At 35.1% G+C, this 14,320-nt stretch overlaps 1 protein-coding gene across 5 annotated transcripts in view; it reads left to right on the plus strand.

Moving 5' to 3' along the window:
* The window catches only part of DOCK7 (dedicator of cytokinesis 7), a 206,915-nt gene that overhangs the window by 25,734 nt on the left and 166,861 nt on the right, over positions 1-14,320 (plus strand). For all 5 annotated transcript variants that reach the window (XR_006785286.1, XM_045835467.1, XM_045835468.1 and 2 more), the window contains exons 3-8: positions 649-824; positions 1,015-1,083; positions 7,132-7,261; positions 7,362-7,574; positions 7,931-8,016; positions 13,330-13,396. Coding sequence is in view for 4 of the 5 variants with exons in the window: in XM_045835467.1 (XP_045691423.1) it covers positions 649-824; positions 1,015-1,083; positions 7,132-7,261; positions 7,362-7,574; positions 7,931-8,016; positions 13,330-13,396 (741 nt within the window). In the remaining variant the exon portion in view is untranslated. The remainder of the gene's footprint in view (positions 1-648; positions 825-1,014; positions 1,084-7,131; positions 7,262-7,361; positions 7,575-7,930; positions 8,017-13,329; positions 13,397-14,320) is intronic.

The raw sequence follows: 14,320 nt of genomic DNA on the forward strand, positions 1-14,320 counted from the left end.
GAGAATTAGTTTCTTGCTTCTTCTACATTGTGGTGGTTGCTTGTAACTGCGTCACTTAAGGCCAGAATCTTCAGATCTCTCTTTGCTGTGTCTTCATATGGTTTTCTCCACTGTGTGGTCCCACTCTCCCTCTGTCTTTATATATATATATGATTGCATTTGACTCACTCAGATAGATCACATCTTTTATCTTTTATCTTAATTTTTTGGCATGAAAGGTCCATGGATTGGTATCTATCTGGTGATCTTTTGGAGGTCTACTTTTCACCCTACCTTAGTCTGGTTATATATTTTTACTACGATAATCAATAGTAGCAACAAATAAAATTAAGCCACTGTTAAGAAACTTAGCAAAATTCCAAAGATTTTAAAGAAAAAAGAATTCCTCCAGTAAACATTTTGTCACTGTAAAGTATTATAAAACTGTCAATGATCATTACTGGCTTTCCATGAAAGGTATGGATAAAGTCTAAGCAAGAGGAGTAAAGAGAGTATAACCCAAAACATGAAGGAGTGTTAGAAGGTCAATACCTTGTAGGTTTTTAAATTGTATCTGTTGAAAATTGAGAAATAATTATGTTAAAACATATTTAAAAAAATTTTTTGCTTAAAGTTTTAAAATTCCTCATCCCTTTCTCCTTTCTAAAGGTGCCCCTTACAGAAGCAGTAGATCCAGTGGATTTAGAAGATTACCTCATTACTCATCCTTTAGCTGTGGATTCTGGGCCTTTAAGGGATTTGATTGAATTCCCTCCAGATGATATCGAAGTTGTTTATAGTCCTAGGGACTGCAGAACCCTTGTTTCAGCTGTACCTGAAGAAAGGTAAGGACACATTTACCTATTTTTGGTTTCAGTGCAACTACAGAAAAGCTACCTTCTGTTATTTGATTTATATCCTATTTTGTTATGGTGGGATTATGTCTGTTATACAATCAAGAGCTGTAGCAACCAAATTCACCAACACCAGTGCTTTCCTGTCTAAATCAGAAATGTGTTTTCTTTTTTAAAATAGTGAAATGGATCCACATGTTAGAGATTGTATAAGAAGTTATACAGAAGACTGGGCAATTGTGATCAGAAAGTAAGTTGTACGTTTATTAAAACACTTAAAAATACTGAGTAGGATACTGAGTAGGATCTATAACTGGATTAAGGTAAATTAATAATTATTATGAGACCTGTACGTTTATTTAATAACTAATCGTATATGATAATGCTTGTAGTCTAATTCTTTTGAGAAATTATTGACAGATATTGATGAATACATTCATTATTAAAAAGAAAGAATCCAGTTTATTGAAATTTAAATAGTTAAATTTAATAGCTAGTTTTCCAGATCAAGCTGTTTGAAACATCTCTACCCTTCATTAACTAAATTTTTACAGGTCTTTGATCTGTACATTTAATCAAGTAAATATTTATAAAAAATAATGTTTTATTCTACCACAAATTTTATTTTTCTAATGGATGGTGTTGAATACAACATCAGGTGAAGAAGTAAAATGGACTCCTATGAATATATTGCCAGCGGCGCAGAGCTTGAGGGGCCCCCTCAGTGCCATTGAGCCCTGACCACTGTGGCCCTGGGGTTTGAGGGCTGGCGCCCTCAGGTCACTGCCCACTGACCCCAATCTACTCTTCCTGCATAAGTTCATGGAGAAAAATGAATAGATAACAACAGAAAATGGTACTGGAAGAATGGGGATCAGCAGTTTTGCACGGGAAGCTTTGGGAGACGTTGTTTACTGTAGTCTGCCTGACATTGGGGCAAAATCAAACAAGCAAGATGAGTTTGGTGTATTGGAAAGGGTGAAAGCTCTTAGTGAACTCTCTTCTCTAACAGGAGAGGTAACTGAAATTAGTGAAACTCTTGCAGAACATCCAGCACTTTTCAATAAATCTTGTTGTGAAGGTGGTTTGCAATCAAGATGACCCTGCATAACCCTTCAGAACTAGATGAACAAATGAATGAAGAAGCATATGGGAAATATGTAAAATCTGTTCAGTGAAAATGGAACCCCCAAATAAAGTAGCATGACACAACTTGATCTAGCATGTTGTCTTAAGTTAATGTAGATAGATTTAAAATAGCAACTTTTAGTAATGCCAATGGAAAAAGAAACCACAATGCTACTAGAAGAAAATGCCCCCTAACTTTATAATGATTGCAGATGAACACAATATGCATCTTTTCACAACACCCTATAATTTTTAGGCTAGGCTTACCATTAATATTCAGAATTCCTGAAAATATCTATGGTAAAATCCAGTTATCAAAATGATGTAATTCAAGGATAACATTACTATCATGAGTCTTATATAAAATATTGTAAATTGCTTACATCTGTCTCTGGATTTGGGTCAGAATACTTAATGATATTGCCATTGGAAATAACTGGCAGTGGAGAAAATTTTTATAGTCATTATAGTGTCAGATGATGACTACTGTCTTAATTTTGTAATATACCGTGTCTGCTGGTGCTATTTTTATACAGTGAAGTAACAGCTTTGCAGGAAAACAAGAAAGTTAATAATAAAATATTCAACTTCAAATAAAATTATGTTTTCTTTGCTAATTTGCATAATGAAGAGAAGAGTCTTCATATGAAACTTTTAAACCTTATTTTTTAAAGGAAATATGATGACTGAAGTAGTGGATATTATGACACTATAGTTTTCAGAAGTGAAGTAATCTGTGCTCATTTGTACTAGCAGTGGTGATGTAACCATTGCATATTGTTTTGCCCTTATATAGCTGCTGTCTTATTTCACTGGGTTTAATATTGTGCTAAGCATCACTCTCAGGAATACTGCTGACATGCTTTTTAGTTTTAGTGTTACCTAATAAAAGCACAGACTGCTACTCTTTATAAAGAAGAGCTGTTTTATGAACTTACAATTTTGATAAATATTTCAATAGCAAGAGTTTAGACGTTAGTGCTAAAAACTGTTCCTCTGTCAGATAACACAAAAGTCTTTACATCTATGTATGTATGTTGGAAACTTATAATCAGATATCTTAATAAAAAGAGATTAGTTATAAAATATATTAACTTAGAATATGGAATCTACTATTTAATTTTTTTATAAAGCCTCTCCTCTCCTCCCCTCCCCTCTCCTTCCTCTCTTCCCCCTCCTGTCCCCTTCCTTCTCCTTTCCCTCCTCTCTACCCTCCCCTCCATTCTCTCTTCCCCTCTTCCCTCCTCCTCCTTCTTTCCCTCCCCTCTCCCCTTTCTTCTCTATCTCCCTCTCCCTCCTCCCCTCTCCCCCCTCATGTCTCTCCTTACTCCCCTCCTCTCTCCTCCCCTTCTCCCTCCCTGAGAGAGAAGAAAGGAAGGAGAAAGAGAGGGAGAGAAACATGGATCTTGTATGTGCCTGACGTGGAACGGAATCCATGACCCAGGCATGTCCCCTGACTAGGAATCAAACCAGTGGAATGATGCCCAACCAACTAAACCATGCTGGTCAGGGCTCTACTACTTAATTCTAATTATGGGGTTGTTGACCTTGATTTAGGCAAGGGAGGAAGACAGTTAACATTTATGGGTACTTACTATGTGCTGGTCATTTTATTGGGCACATTATATTCATCTAAGGTTCCAACAGAAAAGCCGCTCAGAGTAATTAAATAAATTTTTTGAGGTCTCACAGCCAAATAGTGAGATAATGAGATTAAAACAGGGCATCATATTCTAAAGTTTATGTATAATTTTTGTTACACTAGATATTATTTACAGTAGTAAATGGAAAACAAAAAAGGATACCTTTGATAGAAGTTTTAAAGTATCCTTGAAAGTCAGAAGAGAGGTGTAAGTGGAACATAAGAGAAAACCATAGTACAGAATAATTTAAGAAGATATATGCAAAAAAGATATATATATCTTTTAAAGTTATATATATATGTGTGTGTGTATATATATATATATATAAATCATATACTACAGGATTGAGCAAAAGTGGATTTACAGTTCATTGCATGGAAAATAATAAACAATATAAGAATAAACTCTTTTGTATACTCACAACTGTAAACTACTTTTGCCCCATTCTGTGTATAGTAATTTAAGCTCAGAAGGAGTGAATACAGGCAATGGAAGAGGAGTCTGGGGTAACTATTGGGCATTATTTTACTTGAATCCCCCTATACCATGTGTGCACAGTTGTGCCAACAAAGGTATCTGCCTTTTTAAAGAGTGGTGATTGTAGAGGCTTGAGTTGACAGTATGGTGCCCAGGGAGGGCAAACCTTGGAAGAAGACAGCCATTACACCCAGAAGACTCGTCTTGGCAGACTGCCTGTCAGCATGATTTGGCTCTATGGAGAAGATAGAGTAGAGAAGACTATGTAGAGAGGACTACTGGCTGTGGCCTGGGTGGAGCAGATACAGTATTTCCAGACAGATATGGGGATACAAATTTGAAAATAAGCATAGAACCCAGAATTGCCAACTACTTGATGAAAGCTATTGCATTTGGAAAAGAATTATCAAACTACAAATAAAAACTATCATGAAATAATTAGTATACTACATATCATGGCACATAAGTATAATTAATATCTTCAAAGAGATGTGAATGGGTATGGTAACCAGACAAATATCAACTATTTCTCTTTGGAAATTAAAATTTTGTTCAGTGAAAAAATATTAAAACTCAGCAGATGAGCTAAATACCAGAGGTGACTGGAGAGTGGACTAGATGAAGGCACAAGTTTTCCATAATTCAGCACAAAGGAGAAAGGAAGAGAAAATACTTCATTTATTTATTCATTCAATAAATACTTATTGAGAGTCTTGTATGTGCCGGGCACTATACTAAGCAGTGATGATACAGCAATCAACAAAACTAACTCCCTGCCCTCATGGACCTTACATTAGTTGGGGATGAGGGCATTGGACAACAAACAAACACAGATAAATATGTGCCAGATATGGTGGATGTAACTCTTGTGGAGAAAAAAAGTAGGATGTGGGGTGTAGGGAGAGCCGAGAGGAAGGGCTCAATTTTCTACTTCATATGAGTAATCAGAAGAGGTCTTGCTTATAAAGATGAATTTGAGCAAAGACCTGAAGGAATTAAGGGGGTGAGCCCTTTGTATATCCGGGGGAAGTGTATTAGAGGGAAGAACAGTGTATGTAAAGGCTTCATATTGGAAGCATGTTAGGAATGTACCAGGAATAGCAAAGATGTCAGTGTGACTGGAACAGAGTAAAGGAGGGTGAGAATGTCAGGATAGGAGGTCACACAAATGTTAGTGTGTGGGGGGTTGATGGGTAGTCATGTAGAACCGTATCATAGCAATTGACTAGGGGACAGATTGGTAATACATAAAAGAGTATTAATCATGAATGTCAGCTCTGTAGAATTTTATACTGTCAGCTTTTTGGAACATAAAGGAGGTAGTCCTGACCTGTGTGGCTCAGTTGGTTGGGCATTGTCCCACAAAGCGAAATGTTGTGGGTTTGATTTCTGGTGAGTGCACATCCTTGGGTTGTGGGCCTGCCCCTGGTCAGGGCATGTGCAAAAGGCAACAATTGATGTTTCTCACATTGATGTTTCTCTTGCTCTCTTTCTACCTCCCTTGTCCTCTCTCTAAAAAGAAATGAATAAGAAATTATTCATAAAAAAGAAGGTAAAGGAGGCAGAATGTAACATTATTATTGATTATTAGAGCAACTTAGATATGCAACATCACAAATCAAGGTACTCTAAACATTTCACAAAAGGTTAAAACATCTGTTTCTGAGTATACCTTTCATGTTACTGTATGGAGTACCTTTATCTTAGTTCTTCCAGAGAAAATTGCTTCCTTTTATTTTGTGATTATGCTGTAATGTGAATGTCATGTAGCTTCTATTTTTGTCCCCCAAAGGAATATCCACTTTATTTTACTTGAATTTGAGCTAGGAGGCACTGTTACAAGTAATACAAGCATAGATAGAGCTCTACCCATAGTGCAACTTGGGGAATGCTTCTTACGGCCACATTCCATGGCACTCTAAAGATTAGGTGCTCAGTTGGAACTTGCTGATGTTTTGAACAGTGGTTTGAATGGTGGTACTAATAACAGTAATGACTATAAATAACTTCTGTTTTAATATCTTCAGCAACAAGACATGATATCAGTGATTCATCTATTTGATTCTTTATTATTTCATAAATTAATAGTAAGACCATATCATCCTTTATTAATCATAATGGTTTTTGCTCCAATTAGAAATTTACCCTGTTTGACTATATGAGGTATGAACAATAATTGCTCTTTGATCTTAGGATCTTTGATGTTCTTGGATATTGGGTTGCTAGGAAAGAAGGAAACATTAAGGGTGTAATAATACGTGTTAAGTAATACATGTATACAGTGATGTAGATCCTGACCTTTTTATTTTAAAAGTCTGCAGCTTTAGGTTGGTTAAGTTACCTGAGAGATGTAGCAAAAATACTATGGCTCTTTGAAATTTTAAGATTCAGTGTTTTTATGTCTATTTTTTGCCTTTTAAAATTTTATATTGTTATGAATACAATGTATATTTTCTACTCTAACATTTTATTCTTTGACATGGCTTTCCATCCTTTCCTTTTACTGATCTATTCTATGAACTGAAAGAACAATTTTATTTTTATAATTTGTCATTTTTAATTTATTTTATTTTTTATCACTATTTGTCCCCCTTATACTCTCTTCCACCTGCCCCCCCCCCCACCCCAGCCACCACACCATTGTCTATAAATTCTTTTTCTTTTGTTTTTCTTTTTTCTCACAATCCCTCTATCCCTGGTCCTCCCTACTTCCCCCTTGTCTCTATCTATGAGTCTCTCTCTATTTTGTTTGTTAATTCAGTTTGTTCATTAGATTCCACCTAACTTTAAATTATATATATGTGGTTGTCATAAAAAGAAGGAGAATGTGAATTACGCCTGGAAACTCATGATCTGCTCTGTAGTTGGATTAAAAGAATTTTGAGTGGAAGTTTTCTTAAACCTCTGGTTAGATGTTAAGCACACTCAAAACTGCTATAATATACCTTTATTATGTAAAGAAATAATGCAGAGAATATTTAGCTTGTTATTAATGATGAAAAAGTAAAGTTCAAAAATTAATATTTATTTATTTGTTTTATTTTGAATAGGTATCATAAACTAGGAACAGGATTTAATCCCAATACATTAGATAAACAGAAAGAAAGGCAAAAAGGTTTGCCAAAACAGGTCTTTGAATCTGATGAAGCTCCAGATGGCAGCAACTACCAGGATGAGCAAGTAATATTTTTATTTTTAAATGACTATAAGTGTTATTTTAAAATAGTTTATGTTTTATTTATTAATTAATATACTTATTTTTTAATGTTTTGTATGACAGGATGATCTTAAAAGACGTTCCATGTCAATAGACGATACTCCAAGGGGTAGCTGGGCCTGCAGTATTTTTGACTTGAAAAATTCTCTTCCTGATGCTCTGCTTCCCAATTTACTTGATCGAACTCCAAATGAAGAAATAGACCGTCAGAATGATGACCAAAGGAAATCAAACCGTCACAAAGAGCTCTTTGCTTTGCATCCATCACCAGATGAGGTATAGTTATTTGGGAATATAGACACAGATAATTATGAAATAGATATTTTTGAAGTATGAATTGTATATATTATTATAATAATAGGAAATGAAATTTAACTGAAACATAGCTATATTTTTTGTAAATAAAATATACTTTTTATTCTAACAAATTTATCCTTAATGAATAACTTCTGTGAATTTAGCATACTTACTTATGATCTAATGACTTCTGTTTGAGGATAAGTAGGTCATTCTATTGTATGTTCAATTGCAAAAGCTAAAAGTATTAAATTAATAAAATGACTTCTTAAAGAGATGTAAAGGGTTGAAATATGATAAGCATGTTCATTTTGGTGTTGCTTGTCAATTTGTAGGAAGAACCAATAGAACGACTTAGTGTTCCTGATGTGCCCAAAGAACATTTTGGTCAAAGACTTCTTGTAAAATGTTTATCACTCAAGTGAGTATTTATTTTGTTTATTGTATCCTTTTGTTTCCTGTGTTCTTTTGAGAAGCATTGTTCCTGTGAATCTGAGCTTTAGAGCATTTTTGGCTCACAGGTGGTGATGATGGTGATGATGACTTTTTGCCACAGCTATACAGTTAGTCTTATAACCTGAAAAAAAAAAAAGTTCACTGAAACAGCATTCTCTAGTAGTAGGTACTGTTCTTGGCTTAGGGGATATAAAGACAAAGTAATTTTTTCCTTAAAGAATTGATTGTACATATTACATGATAGGCTTTTTAAAAAAGATTTTAAAGTATATGTTTTTTTCCTTCTTTAAAAAATTTAAATGTATATTCACATTTATATTCTGCTTCACCGAGTGCTTTCTCTTATTTTGTTTCATGCTGTCTTCAGAGTGATTCTATTAGGTAGATATTATTTTCTTCATTTTACAAATGAGAAAACTAGGGTTCAAAAGCATTGCAGAGTTTAACTGGCATGCTCATCATTGTGCAACCAGTAACTGAAAAACAAGCTATGTTCTTTTCATTCTATTATGTTAATATTATTTGTTAGTTAGTTATCAGTTCTGACTTATGAAAAAAGAAATTTCAATCCATAGAGCCGTTTTGAAAGAAGCAACTCATCAGTACAGACCACTTCTGTGCGTAGATAACATGCGCAATTTTCTCCCTTTGAAAGCTAAGGCTTTGTATATTTAATTAGACTTATCCAGAAACCTTTAGATTTAGTGTATTGGGTCTTTTGAATATCTGGACACCTGTTTATAATCTTTTTTTAAGAACAACTTTTTATATAATTTCCTTGTCATAAATTTCACCCTTTTAAAGTAACCAGGTCGATGGTTTTTAGTACATTCATAGTTAAGCATCACTGCTATCTAATTCTAGAACATATTCATCACCTTAGGAAGAAACTCCATAACTGTTAGTAGTCTGCTCAGGTTTTCATAACAAAATACCATATACTGAGGGGCTTAAACAACAGGTTTTTATTTTCTTATGGTTTTGGAGACTGTCTAGATCAAGTGCTGGTAGGATTGGTTTTTGGTGAGGCCTCTTTCCCTGGCTTGCAGATGGCCATCTTCTTACTGTTCCCTCAAATGTCCTTTGCTTTGATCCTGCAAGGAGAGAGAGCCGTCTGTGGTGTCACTTCTTTTTATAAAGACACCAGTCCTAATGAATTAGGGCTGCACCCTTATGATATTATTTAACCTTAATTATCTCCTTAAAGGCCCTATCTCTAAATATAGTCACATTGGGAGTTAGGGCTTCAACATATGAATTTGGTGGTGGTGGTGGAAACACAATTCAGTTCATTAAAATACCAGTTAGCAGTCATTCCCCATTCGCTCTGTCCCCAACAGCCACTAATTTGCCTTCTATTTCTATGAGATTGCCTATTCTGCATAATTCATAGAATGGAGTTATACAATGTGTGTCCCTCTGTTTCTAGCTTCTTTCACATAGCAGAATGTTTTCAAGGTTCATCTATATTGCAGCATATAGCAGTACTTCATTCCTTTATGACTACATAATACTCCAATGTGTATATACCACATATACATATGGAGTATTACATGTGGATTACATGTGGATTATTACATGTGGATTTTTGTTAATCTATTCTGGTGAACATTTGGGTTGTTTTCACTTAAAAAATAACAGCGTTGAGTTATAATTTACATATTATGCAGTTCACCCAGGGTATACTCATATATAGTTCACTTGTAAATTCACCCAGTGTACAATTCAGAGGATTTTAGTATATTCACATATTTATGCAGTTATCATCGAAATTTTAGAACATTTTCATCATCCCCAGAAGAAATTCCATAGCCATTTGTTGTTACTTTCTTTTTTCCAATTCCTCCAGCCCTAGGCAATCACCAGTCTATTTTTTGTCTATATAGATTTTCTACTTCTGGTCATTTTCCATAAACAGAGTCACATAATGTGGGCATCTTTTTGTCTGCCTTCTTTCTCTTAGTATAATGTTTTCAAAGTTTATGTATGTTGCAGCATGTATCAGTACTTCATTTCTTTTTATGGTGAGGTAATATTCTAATGGATGGATACACCACATTTTGTTTATCCATCTGTCAGTTTATGACCATTTGGGTTGTTTCCATTTTTTAAGCTATTATGAATCATCTTGATAGGACATTTATATACAAGTTTTTATATGGATATATATTTCATTTCTCTTGGGTATATACCTAGGATTGGAATGGTGGTTGATATGGTAAGTCTATGTTTAAATTTTGGAGGAACTGTCAGACTATTTTCCAAAACAGCTGAACAATTTCACATTCCCACCATCAAGTACAAGCCTTCTAATTTCACCATGTTCTCACCAACACTTTTTATTGTCTGTCTTTTTTTAAAAAATATTTTATTTATTTATTTTTAGACAGAGAGGAAGGGAGGGAGAAAGAGAGGGAGAGAAACAACATGTGGTTGCCTTTCGTGTGCCTCCTACTGGTAACCTGGCCCACAACCCAGGCTTGTGCCCTGGCTGGGAATTGAACCCATAACCCTTTGGTTTGCAGGCCAACACTCAGTCCACTGAGCCATACCAGCCAGGGCTATTGTTGGTCTTTTTTATCGTAACCATCCTATTGAGCGTGAAGTCGTATCTCATTGTGGTTTTACTTATGATCTTCTTAACTAATAAAGTTAGAGGTTTACTATTTCTTTCTTAGACAAATACAATATAGAATGATTTTTTCACATCACTTTAGCTTTAGTTTGTTCAGCTCTTATTAAAAATTCTGAACTAAGAATTATATATATCTGATTAATCTATGATAAGAAAAATCTAGATTTAGGATAAGGAAGAACTTGTTCACATTGCAATTTCAGAAAGTTTTAGTTAATTATAGAAATGAAATGATTTTTGAAATAATTTCTCTTACATTTTGTTCTCCAAGAGTAGCCTTCCCTTATCCTCTGTGAGAAAATTGTTTCTAATGTTTAGAAGACTGTCTAGACATTCAGGGAAACCCCACCCAGGCACAGTTATGTGGGAGAGGAACAAACTCTCCTCTGCCCTCAAGGTTCTTTCTTCTAGTCTAATAATCAAATAGGCATGAGACATATTAACAAGAGAAAATAACCAGATTTATGCAATATACATAGGTATAGGAACCCCACATACATGAGAATGTCAGGTCTAGCTAGGGATGACATAAGGCATGCACCTTGAAGGCTTCAGAGGATAATTGGAATTAACATTTCTGTTACCTTTGACTCATTTTTTTGCTTATTTTCAGTTGCATCCAAAATTTATATGAAAATGCAAAGGGCCGAAAGGAGGCAGGATGGTTTTGAAGAACTTTACAAAAAGCAACCAGATATGAAAACTTTATGAAGCTCCATAATTAAGACATTATAACATTGGTATACAATTACACAAATAGACCAATGGAATAGAGCTAGAAGTAAACATGCATGTGTTTGGATTTTCGATTTACCATAAAAGTGGCATTGTAGACAGTGGGGAAGGGCTGATCTTTTCAGTAAGTTGGCTGGACAGTCTAATATCTGATCCTGTTTGTCTGTGTGTGATGTTTCTCTCTCTTTCTCTCCCCCACCACCCCCATTCTCTCTTTTTTCTTTCTGTCTCCCTTTCTCTACCCCTTCACCAACAGAGGGAGAAGTTTCCAACACATGCGCTTGACAAAGTGCTCATAACCAGAATACATAAAGAAGTATAAAACAATGAAGAAAAGGTCAAACAATAAATAGAAAAGTAGACCAAAAGGGGATATCCAAGTGGCCATTAAACACAGAAGGATGCATGTTAAAAATCTAATAAGATACTGCTTACCTACCGGATTTGGTATATAAAAAAAGGACTGGAAAATCAGAAAGTCTGGCATTATCAAGTGTTACAGAGGATGTGGAGTAGAGGCTGACTTATGTAGGCAGCATCACCAAGATTCCTATTCTTTTGGCTTGTGGGTGGGTCTGCTAAGAAAAGCATCAGCAGGAAGTCAGAGGGTGGAAGACAGTGAGATCAGGTTGGGATATTTATTTTTCTTAACTCATTCCCAGCTAGGTCATGTCGATTGCTTGCTTCCCTGTCCTCAGGGCCACAGTTTTTGTGAAGGGTTCTCCATACAGCTGTTTTTCTACAGATGTTTTGGTTACCACTTGCACATTCTCCCTTAGGTCAAGGGATGGTAATGACTTGCTGCTATTGCTATTTCCAGGGAATAGCATTCTCTGTAGTAGTTTTCCCTAAATTATGTCCAAATCTTTATAAATGGCCTTTTATTAAACTCTTAACCCAATGAAAATATGTTGTTTGTGATATAAAAATGAGATTATTGACATTTTTGTCTGGATAATTATTTGTTTTCTGGGGCTCTCCTAACAATGCAGAATAGTTAGGCACATCCTTGGCTACTGCTCAATAAATACCAGTAATAACCCTGCAGTAATGATAACCAAAAATGTCTCTAGGCATTGCGAGAGGATGCAAATGAGTCCTTGGCTGAACAAAACCATCATTCTAGCATCTTAGTTAACCTCATACTGTGTTTTGTTTCATTCCACAAATATTTACTAAATGTAAGTCATTGTTTGTGGAAGTCAATTAGAGATCTCATTGAATCATAGAATTTTAAAATGTCATGAAAATTATTATGCCAGCATTTAAATGATGAGATTAATATTTATGTCATAGAAGTATATCCATAAAATACTAAGTTAAAAAAGCAGACTACAAAATATGTAGACAGTGACATTCTTTGTTTAAAAAGTCTATTTAACAAGTGTATTTATACACAGTCTGGATGGATAGAAAAAAGTCTGGATGGATGGCTATTAAACTGTTGATTATGGTTCTCTCCATGTGGTGGAATTTTGGGTGCTTCTATTTTCTTAGTATTTTTATGTATCTGCTAAAGTTTTTACATTTAATAGGTGATTTATAATCTGAAAAAGAAAACATTAGGTCTTTACTTTAAAAGTTTAAAATCTAACATATCCACATACATAAATAACAAAATTATAGGTTAGAAAGTACTTAGTGTCAGAAGTAGTTAAAATGTCATGAGTTTTTGGGTAGTGATTACTTGTAGCTGGAGAAACACAGTAGGTATACAGTAGGTAATTGTTGCTGTAAATAGCGAAAGATATGCCTGAAAGAGGGTGTTTCAGGAAGATGGGGTAGCATAGATGGTATAGCACAGATTAGAAAAGTATAAGATATTGAGATTGTTTTTGGAATGAGAATTTCTCTCTAATCATGTTTTATATTTATTTTAAAACTGCTTCATTCTTTTTCTTACTAAAGGTTTGAGATTGAAATTGAACCCATTTTTGCAAGTTTGGCTTTATACGATGTCAAGGAAAAGAAAAAGGTAAGATTATATGATTTAAACTTAATCTTTTGTCAGAATCGTAGGTTTCAGAAACCTGATTTTAAATTTTTTATTTTATTTTTTTATTGTTCACACTATTACAAATATCCACTATTTTCCCTCTTTGCCTCCCTCCATCCAGTCCCTGCCTCCCCTACTGTGCCTTAACTACATTGCTGTCTGTGTCTGTGGGCTATGTATATATGCATACACGAGGTCTGTCTAGAAAAAAATTGAGCCATTGCTAATATAACTAAAAGTTTGCATGACATTGTTGTAAGCTGGCAGCCAAGGAAAGTGGACTGGAATGCACTTGTGTGAACAATGATGACTTCATTGTACTAGTCAGTGGGGATGGTAGATGCTGTTGAATAAGCATGTGTACTGTGTGGCCCTCACATTCAAAATGACTGGGCAAGCAGATCAACGAGTCTGCATCAGACTTTGGGATAAGCTTGAATGTTCCTCTGTGGAAACTATTCGGATGATTCACAAAGTCGTAGCTATGGGCAACTGGTGATTGACACTTTATCACGACAGCGTGCCCGCTCACACAGCATGTCTCTTGCAGGGGCTGTTTTTGGTGAAACATCAAATCGCTCATGTGACTCCGCCCCTCCCCTACAGCCCAGGTTTGGCACCCTGCAACTTCTGACTTTTCCCAAAACTAAAGTCATCTTAGAAAGGGAAGAGATTTCAGACTGTCAGTGAGACTCAGGAAAATACAACTGAGCAGCTGATGGCGATTGGGAGAACTATATGAGGTCCCAAGGTGCCTACTTTGAAGGGAACTGAGCTGGCATTGTACTATGTACAGTTTTTCTGGTATCTTGTGTCTTCTTCAGGAAAAGCCTTTATTTTTCATATTATATGGCTGGATACATTCTGGACAGACCTCATATGTTCTTAGGCTAATTTCTTCCA

Source organism: Phyllostomus hastatus, unplaced genomic scaffold, assembly GCF_019186645.2.
Source record: "Phyllostomus hastatus isolate PE091 unplaced genomic scaffold, TTU_PhHast_1.1 phas_contig_209, whole genome shotgun sequence".
Classification (NCBI taxonomy): domain Eukaryota; kingdom Metazoa; phylum Chordata; class Mammalia; order Chiroptera; family Phyllostomidae; genus Phyllostomus; species Phyllostomus hastatus.